General features: G+C 38.0%; 2 protein-coding genes across 2 annotated transcripts in view; one reads left to right on the top strand and one right to left on the bottom strand.

Moving 5' to 3' along the window:
- Window positions 1-1,421: 1,421 nt before the first annotated feature.
- LOC140227728 (uncharacterized) lies at window positions 1,422-7,003 on the bottom strand. The gene is made up of 4 exons (XM_072308135.1): window positions 6,851-7,003; window positions 6,414-6,560; window positions 5,918-5,958; window positions 1,422-2,388 (listed from the first exon to the last, which is right to left on the bottom strand). Exons 1-4 carry the CDS (start codon window positions 7,001-7,003, stop codon window positions 1,422-1,424), a joined length of 1,308 nt encoding a protein of 435 aa, XP_072164236.1.
- Window positions 7,004-11,883: 4,880 nt separating this feature from the next.
- LOC140227726 (uncharacterized) overlaps window positions 11,884-12,283 on the top strand; it is a 45,105-nt gene continuing 44,705 nt past the window's right edge. Inside the window, 1 exon segment of the mRNA XM_072308134.1 lies at window positions 11,884-11,938. Within this exon segment, the coding sequence (XP_072164235.1) occupies window positions 11,884-11,938 (55 nt within the window).

Here is a 12,283-nt window from a genome sequence, read left to right as displayed (position 1 = left end):
TTTATTATTATTATTTTTATTATTATTTTTATTATTATTATTATCATTTTATATGTACAAAATTTATCTAAGCTAACATGAACGTAATTCTATGATCGACTGCAATCTGCAATGTTGATCTTTCTTTTTTAAAGTGCAGGCATGAGTGGTTGCCATTTCAATGGGTGACGCTGTTTTGTACTGTACATCGCATGACCCATTTCACACTTCCGGTAGTGATACTAACGTAAATATCTAATTATAAGTTTATCATTGCCAAAAGTTCTCATTTCAGATTTTTTTAAGCACTTCAAACGCACAGATTACAAACATTCAAAGACACCACTGGACCATTTTTTATCCTCATTTTGGTGTGAGCATGTACATGAAACTATACAAAATTCAAAAAAAAAAAAATGACACACATAAAAACCTTCATGTCGAAGTTCCAACAACTACCATTCATATCTCTGCTTACCGTAACACACTATTGAAAAAAAATATTGGCGAATCAGACGCCATACCCCTGTGATTATGTACATATATTATACAATGTGAGAAATTGGCCCCGACCAAGGAGACTGTATAATTTACAGAGTACGCGGGAGCGTACTTTCAACATTTCGTGACGTCAAGCATAGCCGACATATTATTTTCAACATTATTTTTCATTTGTCTAGGATAATAAAATTGCTCTTGACTTTCCTCTTTCAGAAAATGCATTACTTTGTAGTGTCAGGGACTTCCATCCTATTGAAGGTCAATAAATCGAATATTGTTAACTAACAAAATGTGCATTACAAATCGTCCTTGCTTATGTGCATGTATATGGTTGCATGGTTAAAGTTGATAATTTCGATATCATGTCATAACAATGTATTTTCTATCTCCATTCTTCCACAACGGCAAGTACATTGTGTACACTGGAGTCATTAACCATAATTTTATTCCAATGTAGAAATTGTACCTGTCGGTCGTTTCACATTCACATCAAAAGTTTACATTTCTAGTCTACTATTTTACAAAAGAAAATAGACTCGTAGCTATTTACTCACAAAACCAGGATGCTATAGTTGCACGCATGATATTTGGTAGTCCATCATTCTCTCTCACTGAGTCTGCCCATACTCTTGAGTATAAAACAAAACAGTAAATTCTACCATGGGGACCTGAACACAATTGATGCCACTTTATTGAAACATGGAATTATGAATCAAAGTTCAAAGGTCTAATGAAATAGTTTGTTAGCTCAGTTTTGAAGATTTCATTGCAGTTTTATTGTGTAGATGTTAAGTACCAGGTTTGCTTGTCTTCTCAAGGTATGGATGCTCTTTCGTTTGAAAAACCACTAATATTTTGTGAAATGTTAGAGTCTATTATTTTGATCTGAATATTGATATCAGTGAAGTACTGTAAAACGCAAGTGCTGTTCTTGCGTCGGTCTACATGATATTTGTAACATTCATGTACAATTCCTTCTGCGATGCCTGTTTGACGTCCGTGTGGTCTCCTCTTGTTTTGTCCACCTTTGCATACAACTCTTCGCATGGTGGGGTTGCTGACGAAGATGTTTTTGCTGATTTGTTCACAGTTGCATACAGTTCCTCACAAGGTTTAGGCTCTTGGGTGAAACAAACTAGGTTTTCAGTATCGTTGTTGCCATCTTCTCTGACACAACTATATTCGCCAGAGTCGAAATCATGAGAGTTCTCACCATACACTTTATTGTCCAGAAGATCGTCAGAAGGCACGGATTTTGCTGGAATGAAACAAGTCATATTATTGTCGTCATTGCCAGAAATGGAACAAGAGGCCGAGGAAACCGGATGATGAATCGGTGCCACGTCGTCCTGAGAGACATGATAGATGGAATCATATTCACTGTCCAAACACGTTTTGCCAGAATGGGCAAAGACGAGGTCAGGCCGTTCGCCAAAGTTCAAAGAATTATAACAGCTATCATCAAACAAGCACGCTCTACCAGTGGACTTAAAGTCATCTTTCGTCATGCTGTCAGTTTTATTATCAAGGTCTACATCCTGGTAGACACAGTCTTCGTAGCTGTTTGCTGTGTGTTGGAGCGATGTTTCCTGCAAGCTGTGGTATTCATGGCAAGCCAAATTATTTTCTGCAGTCAACGAAGTCATGCCGGCATGTAGAGGAACTTCCTGGTCTACCTCCGCAGTGTCCTGGTAAATGTGGTACGGGTCCTCTTGTTCAGGTGAAGTGTCTCCGAATCTGTTTTCCTCATGACTAGGTAATGGAAGACCCACTGCGATAATACCCGAAGAGTCAACCATATTCGTCGTCCTTTGATTCCGGATTGAAATGTTTACAGCATCCATCTGCAGTTGACCGTCATCTGAGTAGTCATTTGCTCGATCCGAAAGTTGAGATGTTCCGCGTCTTCTGGTAATAGGAGAGGGAAATACATAAATGGCAAATATCTTGTCACGTCAAGAGTATTCACGTACATCAACCTAATGACGCAAGTATTTATTGGTAATATTGCAATCCATAAAATTGACTTCTGCAGCATATAGGTATGCAAAAAATACTTCAATGTATTTGTAACACCTTCTTCAGTACACAATTCTGGTTTTGTCATTTGTTTTTCATATTTCGTTAATCGGTAATTGAAATACACATTATACATGTATGTATACCTATTCATAATACTGTGCATTAATGTACTGTACAATTGACGTTACATTGAGAACCGTTACATCTCACATCATTCAATATTTGTTTGTCACACACTTCTATAAATTTATTGTCATCTGGATATCATGTTTACCCAATGCAAGAATTTGAATTATTGCGTGTGAATTTGGAGTGTGCGTGTCAATTCAGTTTATTTTATGAATAAACACATGTTTACAATTTCGTATATACAGTATATATATATATATATATATATATATATATTCATGTAAAATATGAATTTTTAATATTAACATACATACATTATTTTGTTTATCCAATAGCATCGATCTTTTTGCCAATAACATAAAAATCAGTCCTACTTTGTGATTCATGGTCATTTCTGCTGGAAAGAACGCAGTGTCTTACAATATGAAACACAGTGTTGACATATTGTCAATACATTGTGAATCATCAATTCACACTGAGAAGCATATCAATACTATGTGAGCACTCTGTGAAGACCACTCCACATTCTGAAACAATCTTCACTCTGTTAAATTCGAACGTTTTCACACAGTCGACAATGTGAACATCCTGTGAACGGTGACACGACATATGCTCCTGCGACAAATGCTCCGACGACAATTACTCCGAAAAATGCGACAAATGCTCCGCGACATTTGCTCCGCGACAAATGCTCCGGCGATATTTGCTCCGGCGACAAATGCTCCGGCGACATTTGCTCCGCCGACAAATGCTCCGGCGACATTTGCTCCGCCGACAAATGTGACCCGCGACAACGGTTTCAGGCAAAAGTCGCAAGAGCAAATTCCCTCCTAGGCGGGGTACAAAGATTTTGACCATTATTTTTGTCGATTTAGGTTTTTTGCAGAAATCGAATCTTTGATATGTTTTCTACATCTACACTAAATTTCATAGCATAAGACTAAGTTTTTCCTATCGAAAATGGAATTTTAAGCACCCTATGTTGGATCGCACTCGTCAGTTTCGAGCTTCTTTCGAACGCCGCGCCAATATCCCCAGTGTTGCTACGGCGCAGGGTCTCGCATGCGATTGGCTGGTGCGTCGCATTCATTTACATAAGTCGGCTTTCGGAGACACCAGTTGCAGCGTTCGGGGGAATGCTTTGTCCACGCGTGCACGATTACACGCTCCATTGTTCTTGCTATCGTGGTTTATATACGCTCGCTCTGTAGTGCGTGCTCTTCGTTTGGCTTTCTATAGGAACTATTCTACCGCAATGTTTGACAACGGAAGTGAAACAAAAATCATGTAGCATGACATAATCGTGTGAAAAGAAAACTAGATACTCTCAAATTTGTCTACTTGTACATGTAGTAAAAATTATGACAGCAGACTGACTCAATGGAAGGTAGATGAGAGGAAAGGAGCGGTCACATGTGACTAATTATATTTAATACTACATGTCAAGATCGCACCAAACTAACGAGTCGTGTTTGTCTGTTTATTTGTTTTAATTTAATTAGCACCACCGAACAAAGCAACATAATGCATTACGCATGTCTTGTAAAAGCAAAACAAACTGGAAGCGTGACCCTTGCCAGCACTAGCAATTTTCTGCCTTCAAAAGGGTCGCCAATGACAAAGACAAACTTTGGCAACCATAATGAAAACGCGATTTGTAAATGTGTGGATTCGCCACCGCTCCTGTTACATGCACACGGTCATGGCGTGTGGATGCAATTGCGTAATGCGTGCACCATACACATGAGTACATGTACACCATACGTGCAATTATCGTATTCGCCATCTTGAAAGACGTACTGTAAACAAACCCGAGCGGAACGCATTGTTTTTCGGCTCCATACGCTGAGCTCCGAGGAAGGTGCCCGGGAAATTTGACTCTCTCAGTGAGCCAATCAGAAGGCGATGTGGTTGCTAAAGGCGGAGCTTAACATCGATTGGCACCATCGTACGGATGGGTGATTCTCCCCTCGCATCGCCGCTCGGACATTGTCTTTGAAAAAGAGGTGAATCTTCAAAGCCTGTTTTCTCGCAATTTTGTCAGGCTAACAAGTTAAAAAGTGCATTTTATTTCTCTTCCTATGCCCACTTATGGTGCCGAAGTATACGAGTGTTTTATATCAATGCAAAGCTTAGGAAATGGGCAATGTGATTCAGTGAAAAAATGAATTTTCAAAATTCCCGACTTTTGCCTGAAACCGTTGTCGCGGGTCACATATACATAAAATATTCAAATGACAAATTCACATCATTTGAGTAAAAAAAATAGACGACCAGTCTGTCATGTCTAAACTAGCACCCAGACTGGCTACATTTTCATGTGTAATTCTTCGTCTGAATAAACAACTAGATTTATGATCAATAATATCATTTAAAAAGAAACTAGTCGAAATGGGGAAATGATCTGTAATATCTGAAAGTAATATAAGGGAATCGGGAAAAGGCAGAATATTACAAAAAATATTATCAATAAGGGAGGCGGATTCATTAACTACACGCGTGGGCTTAGATATCAAAGGTAAGAAAGAAGCAGATAAAATTATTTCCAAAAAATCTTGTGAGATTGTATTTTGTTTCAATAAATCTATATTAGAATCTCCCATTATGATACACTTTTTATGAATAAAGACTTCATGAAATTCGCAAAATATTCCAAAAATGATTTCAAATTCGCAAAGGGTGGTCTATACATTACACCTATGATTAAATTTCTACTGCCAGGGAATGTAATTTCAATAAAAAGAGATTCCATAAATTCAGTCATACAGAGCTCATCACGAACTATATAATCATACTTTTGTGAAACATATAAAGCAACGCCCCCACCCGCCCTAGTTTGTCTGTTGTTAACTACAAAATCATATCCGTCGAGGGCGAAAGGAAGACTTAAATCATTGGAAAGCCAGGTTTCGGTTAAACCTATTATCGAAATTTTTTGCCTGATGGGATTATCTAAAAGTAGCCTTAGTTCTTCAAAATGTTTATTAATACTCCTAATATCAAAATGTATGAGTGAAAAAATAGTGTCATCATACTCCTTGACAACATTATTAAACTGGTTGAGAGTAAGATATTCCAAAGATGGACTTTGCAATTGGTTTTCTATATCAAAGTCATCATCAAATTCTTTCAACGATGTATTAAAACTATCTGAAATACAATTATAAAAAAACATATCATTCTGATTAATATTTGCTTCTCTTTCTGCCAAAGAAGGTCCTACCGTATCAAAAAAGTCATCATCATTAATTGAATTGAATGCAGTGTCTATTGGATTGTGAAGTACAGGGTTAGCGTAATTGCCATTGCTTGTGTCCACGAGGGCACCTGTAGAGGGCAACACAGGGGATTTTGACATCTTGAATGTCTGTGATGTACGAGACTAAAATGAAAGAAAAGAAAATGCTACATCTAGTTGGAAACAGAGTCAATGTAACATTAATCCCATACACGAGGTACCACATATATTACAGAATAACGTATCAACAATTATCTAAGAGCGTCTTCGGCCTTGCTCTAATATATAATAGGAATTAAGATACACCAGTTAAGAAATCAGATTACAAAAGAAAAAAAAATAAACTAGGTAAAATGTCCCTTGACATTTATGAGTATTACATCAACCATTTTCAGAGAGAGATAGAAAAAAAAGAGGAAAAAATAAAACACCTCTCCTATACCAGATGCAGACATCTTGAATTCAATGATTAACATTCACAAATTTATGTACATGGGATGACATAGATACAACACTGGTTGAATGCGAATAGGTGAATACCTACCATCGTATGGTCACAGTGCGAACGGTCAATAACCACCAGCATGGCGCCCCCTGCCACGCCCCGCCGATGAGGCAAGGGACCGCCAAGCAGTACCTCAATGAAGGCGCCAACAAACAACCACGTGACGAGGAGGCGCCACGCTTCGGACTGCAATATACAATGAAACAATAGAACGCAATCATCACCTGTGTATTACACTTGGGTGTCACAAACAGCATATTCAGCTTTGTGTACACAGTACAAACGCGCAGATGAAGGAATGAGAAAAAGTGAGTTAAATACAGGGAAACGTAGGTAGAGAGAGAGAAAAGAAAAGAAAAGAAAAATTCTTCTACACCAGATACAATCTTATTGACTTAAGTAATTGACAGGCACAAAGTTTTAAATGGCATGACCTAGATACAACGTTGGTTGAACGCGAATAAGTGAATGCCCACCATCGTATGGTCACAGTGCGAACGGTCAATAACCACCAGCATGGCGCCCTCTGCCACGCCCCGCCAATGAGGCAAGGGACCGCCAAGCAGTACCTCAATAAAGGCGCCAACAAACAACCACGTGACAGGGAGGCGCCACGCTTCGGACTGCATTATACAATGAAACAATAGAACACAATCATCACCTGTGCATTACACCTAGGTGTCACAAGTAGTATAATATACAGCTCTGTGTATACATAGTATAAACACGGATGTTTTAAATCATCCTGCTATCCTGTTATAAAACGTCATGTTATGAAATTTTGACTCCCGGTTACCTCTTGTGATAAGGACAAACAATGTCCAGTTTAACACGAGCATCTATGAAATTTCATACTGAGTTGAAGGAATGCACTGGCATGTATGGCATTCACAGTCATCACCCGTGAATTACACTCTGGTGTCACTAGTAGCGTAAACAGCTTTGTGTACACAATAAAACGCGGTCATGGGTAATTCAATCCATGGAGAAATTACAGACTGTCATTATAAGGAATTGACACAATATAACACAGACATTAAGGCATGGGTATTTCAATCCAGAGGGAAATTACAGACTGTAAATCATATTAGAATGTACATTATTCCTGCATAAAAAGGGGGCTATAAACAAATGGGCAAAACAATGGCCCTCTAATATATCAATTAAACACTTTTAAATCTTATATTGTTTATTTTTTATTTTTAGATTCATTACTCAACTCTCTACCATCGTATTCACATACAGATGATACATAATGTATTCACACAGATGTATTCACATACAGATGGTACATAATGCTACTATTGCAACTGATTTACAAATTGCCCTACATAAAGTAAATAAGCGTAAATAAGCACTGACTTGATTAGTGTTTTAGTAGTAACCATGATAAAAACCATGACCGTACATACTCGAGCAGGATTCGAACCTACAACCTCCTGATCAGCGGACAGGCGTCATCTCGACAAGACCACCATGCTTTCGCCCGGTAGCAAGTGTTGGCTCTAATCCTTACAGCATGCAGCGGGTACTGCGTAATTATTCAAATTCATGACATTCTTCCGTCGAGGTGTTTTCATTGCACTTAAATTTCAACTGATTGTTAAATTGCCCTACATCGACGTAAATAAACACTGAATTGATCAGTGTTTTAGTAGTAGCCATAATAATAATCATGGGCGTACATACTCGAGCAGGATTCAAACCTACGACCTCCTGATCACTGCTAATTCAAGTCATGAATTTGAATAATTACGCAGTACCCGCTGCATGCTATAAGGATAAGTACCAACACTTTCTGTCTGGCGAAAGCTCGGTGGTCTAGTGGAGATGACGCCTGTCCGTTGATGTTCCCTACCGTTTTAGAATGCGAAACACGTTGAAATATGCATATGCAAATATGCTATTAGTAGCAGCAACTCAATATCACCCTTACACAAATTGATTAATAGATTGATATTTGTGTCTTACAATCAACGATGTTGAGATTCGGATATGTGTAATATGCGACTCCAATAAAGCACCACAAGCTCCAGCTAGATCATGATATTCATCATCAATAATATTGATATGAATTTTGATGATCTTAATGCATATTCATATTTGATACCAACTGCTATTATCAAATGTAGAGGTGGTGATATTACAGTTTTATTTTCTCATCGCTACATTTCTGCGATTGCATTGCCTGATCTTTGAAAGAGGAAATAAATCAAGACAGCATCGTATCACACAAACCTCACCATGCAGTTGGTTGAAGTGGTTTGATTCTCAGGGATTCGAAATTGAAAGTTATGGAAGAGCATGATAAGCTCTCTCAAGGAACACATAAATAATGGAATTCTTTGTTTATCAATATTCTGTCTGAACGTACTTTTTCTTAAGCTGTAACCAAACACGGATATGAAAGTAAGAATAATTATTACAGTCGCCTTTGCGTTTGACAGAGAGAGAGAAAAAAATATGGAGGGAGAGAGAAACAAAGGAGGGAGGGATGTCATGGGCATATTGTTTATTGATATTGAACTAATATGTATAACATTCATAAAATGGTCCCTGTATCTTCCTCTAGTACTGTCTCGGAAAAGGCTTCATGAATAGCGAAATGCAAATCGTTTTGACGAACTGTATTTTGACACAAAAACGAGGGTACCTGCGCAGTTTTACCACGCGCACTTCGGTTCTTTGTTATGTTTGAACCGATTTTAACTATCGTGGTATTTGTTTCCTGTTATAGAATTAGTTTCGATCACTCAGAATTCTTCGCAGACTTGGGCATAAAACTTTATTGAAAATAGGTATTACAGAAGAGTGACTTACAGAGATAACCGTTACAGAGACGGTAACAATCATCACATTCGACGGGAAGTTTGCAGTTGCTACTTTGCTACTTATACTGCAGTTGACACTTTGGCGGAATAATGACTTCGAACATCGCAAAAGACAGGCGGATGGCCACCCTAGCATGGTTTGCTGTCGTTTTCCTCTGCTGTTATACGTCGCTCGCTTTGTCAAGAGATGCATGTACGTATATCGTTGTTTTCTTTATTGTTAGTTGGGTTTTACTGTGAAAGGAGGGAATTAGTGAACACAAAGACTTCTCTCCCTAACCCTAGGAGTTGTACTTCTTAAAAGTGCAATTTTATGCTGTTCTATTGTTTGTGTGTAATGGTTATTAGCGATTTTATTTTCTTAGCCTGTTTGTGTTGTTTTGTCGTGTTTATTTGCCAAAAGCGCTTCAAACTTGAATACTGCTTTCAACAGATTCATTATCCACTCAAATTATCCAGTACGTGAGTTTAAAAGCCATTTCCAATTTGTCTATCGTGATGTCCTACTTATCTATTGCTTGACATGACATTTTTCTTTGTTTTGAAAAACTTATACCTTAAATTGCCACTTGAAAACCCAACTGGCATCTTTTTCTTGATAGAAATTATTCTAAATTTAAAAAAAAAAAAACATAGATGGAAATATATCTGAAGATTTCTGGCAAAAAAAAAAGTTAAGCGTCACATGAGTACTGATTTGTGTGTGTGTGTGTGTGTGTGTGTGTGTGTGTTTCATTTTGTTCTTCTTTAATTCATGATTTATCACTGAATAACTATGAACTTTATCTCTCCCTCTTTATCCACCGCAGATTTATCTCTAAATTGTTCGGGGAAACCAGTGGAGCGCCAGGTGCGGTGTGACAGACATTGCGCCAGCAATGGGGACAGCTGGATTCTACAAGCCCCTTGCGGGTGCAGAATTTTATTTGAAGTGAAGTCAAGCAATTACCTGGAATTTAATGTGCAGGATGAGATAGCTGACAAGTCATTTATCACCGTGATTCGGCGCTTCCCCCCGCCTTCTCCCATTTTATCACTTTCTCATCAGGTGAAGGTCACTTTACGGCATGCATTATATACCCACCAAGTGGAATTTAAGATCAGCGGGAAGTGTAACGAGGGTAGGTAGTCACCGATATCCGTATGATTGTGATAACAAGTGCTTGATACTGACATAGGCCTATTTCATTTTCACGTTGTTCAGGGCTCTTTTGTTTGTTCGTTTGTTTTTGTTGTTGTTGGTTTTTTTTTTTATCACGTAAAGTAAAGGCATAGTGTGTTGACTAGAAGAAAACCAGCGACCTGTTTTGCTTTAAAACCGAACATATAACGAACTGTTTGCAATCCAATGACATACAAGCAAAAGTGGAATGACACAATTTTTTTTCTATTAAAGCCATAGTTCTTCCAATAAATGTGAAAATGTGCCTCCACTATGTAAAGAAAAATGAATGTGACCGTGCATCACAAAACCAATAAAAAGTCGCACCCCTTGATTTTACGTGAGGACTAAAAATGGAGAAACAGGTCAGCCAAGTCGAAATTGAGTTTTCACATTTTCTTAAGGAACTATTCTTCTTCTACATTGTGAATGGGAAAGTGTGTTAGCAGCAGCTTTTCTACAATCTTTTTTGTAGACTAGTGTGATCAGGTATGTCTTAGAGTTCCCTTTTCATTTCTTGCAAATCCTTTTGCACACTCTTCACTTTCAACTCTAATAACTTTTTGAAGGATAATGCTACTGCTTTTAAAGTTGGCATTAGTAATGGACAGAATGTGTTAAGACAGTCTGCTCAATTTCAGCTTAATCTAATAATTTTTTTCATTGTTGTTGCTACATCCTGTTTGTTTTTTGTCCCATTCATCGCCCGGCGAGTACAACTTGGTAAAGACTAAATGCTTGAATATAGACCCTTTCTCAGTTTACACTTTACCATAGGTTGTGCCTTCTTTCCATTATTTAGGTAGGTTAGGAAAGTCCATTTGAATTGAGTTATGCATCATTTTAAAGTTTAGAGTCTGCACTTTTAGAATCTGCCCTTAACTAAAAATTCATGTCTGGCGACTTCTTGGTGGTTTTGTGATGCAGGGTCACAAATGCTTTCCCATGGCCCACCCATGCTATTAAGATTTTGATTCTGGAGGGAGTGAGTGAGTGTACGGTGAAGGGTTAAATCTTCAAAATAAATCGAATTCTGCATCTTATGAGGTTAATAAGTCGATTTTCATCAAAGCCCTACAGCACATTATAATCATTAACTCCTAGCTTTACAGGAGATAAGGCATTATAAACATATGGAACGTAAAATGAAATAAAAATCCACAGTTATTATGCATAATAGATTTCTAAGGTTTCTAACAAATGTGTCGTACAGTACTGTTCATCTCCATAGATTGTAATAGCATATTACAGCGAGGATTTGATGATTTCCCCCCAGCTCCGAGCAATGCGTCAAAAAGAATTCACGGCTTATCCTCAACTGTATTTTGTCTTTCTAACGATTCGTTGGTAATGAGTTCTTTCTTCTCACACACGTTTCCAACATGGAATATGCCTCCCATTCCGAAATTGTGCAGCGAAAGCAACACACAAACATACACACACAAAATCAATGTGGAAATATATTGATGGCAAATCATTATAGTGCTTTTCTTACAAAATGAAACACGAGCATATCATGCCGTCAATCCCTCGTTTGAGGCGAGTCCCCAACCCCAGTTACCCAAAGTGGGGTGCGTATATTTGTCGTTTGGGAGTTGGGAGTCGAAGTACTTGTCCATTGCAAATAAACTTTCTGCTCAGGCGTGACAAACCTGGAGGCCAAGCCAGGGTTTGATGACTCCAGCAGCTGTCGTATTACGTAAGAGCATGATAAGGATATCTGCCTGTGGCAGACCATTCAAAGTGAACTCAATTTTCTCTATCCTTTCTAAAGTTTTCAATTTTATATTCTATTGAGAAATTCTATGGTCATCCATTTTACATTTCGAACGAAAAAAATTGACCCGTAAATAACGAAAATACAGGAATAAGAAGGAGAGCATTGCCAGTTTGCCGGTGCTGACAATGTGCTATTT

The sequence above is a fragment of the Diadema setosum genome, chromosome 4 (genome assembly GCF_964275005.1).
Source record: "Diadema setosum chromosome 4, eeDiaSeto1, whole genome shotgun sequence".
Taxonomy (NCBI): Eukaryota; Metazoa; Echinodermata; class Echinoidea; order Diadematoida; family Diadematidae; genus Diadema; species Diadema setosum.
The sequence above is the reverse complement of the archived record's forward strand: the minus strand, read 5'-3'. Positions and strand labels throughout refer to the sequence as shown.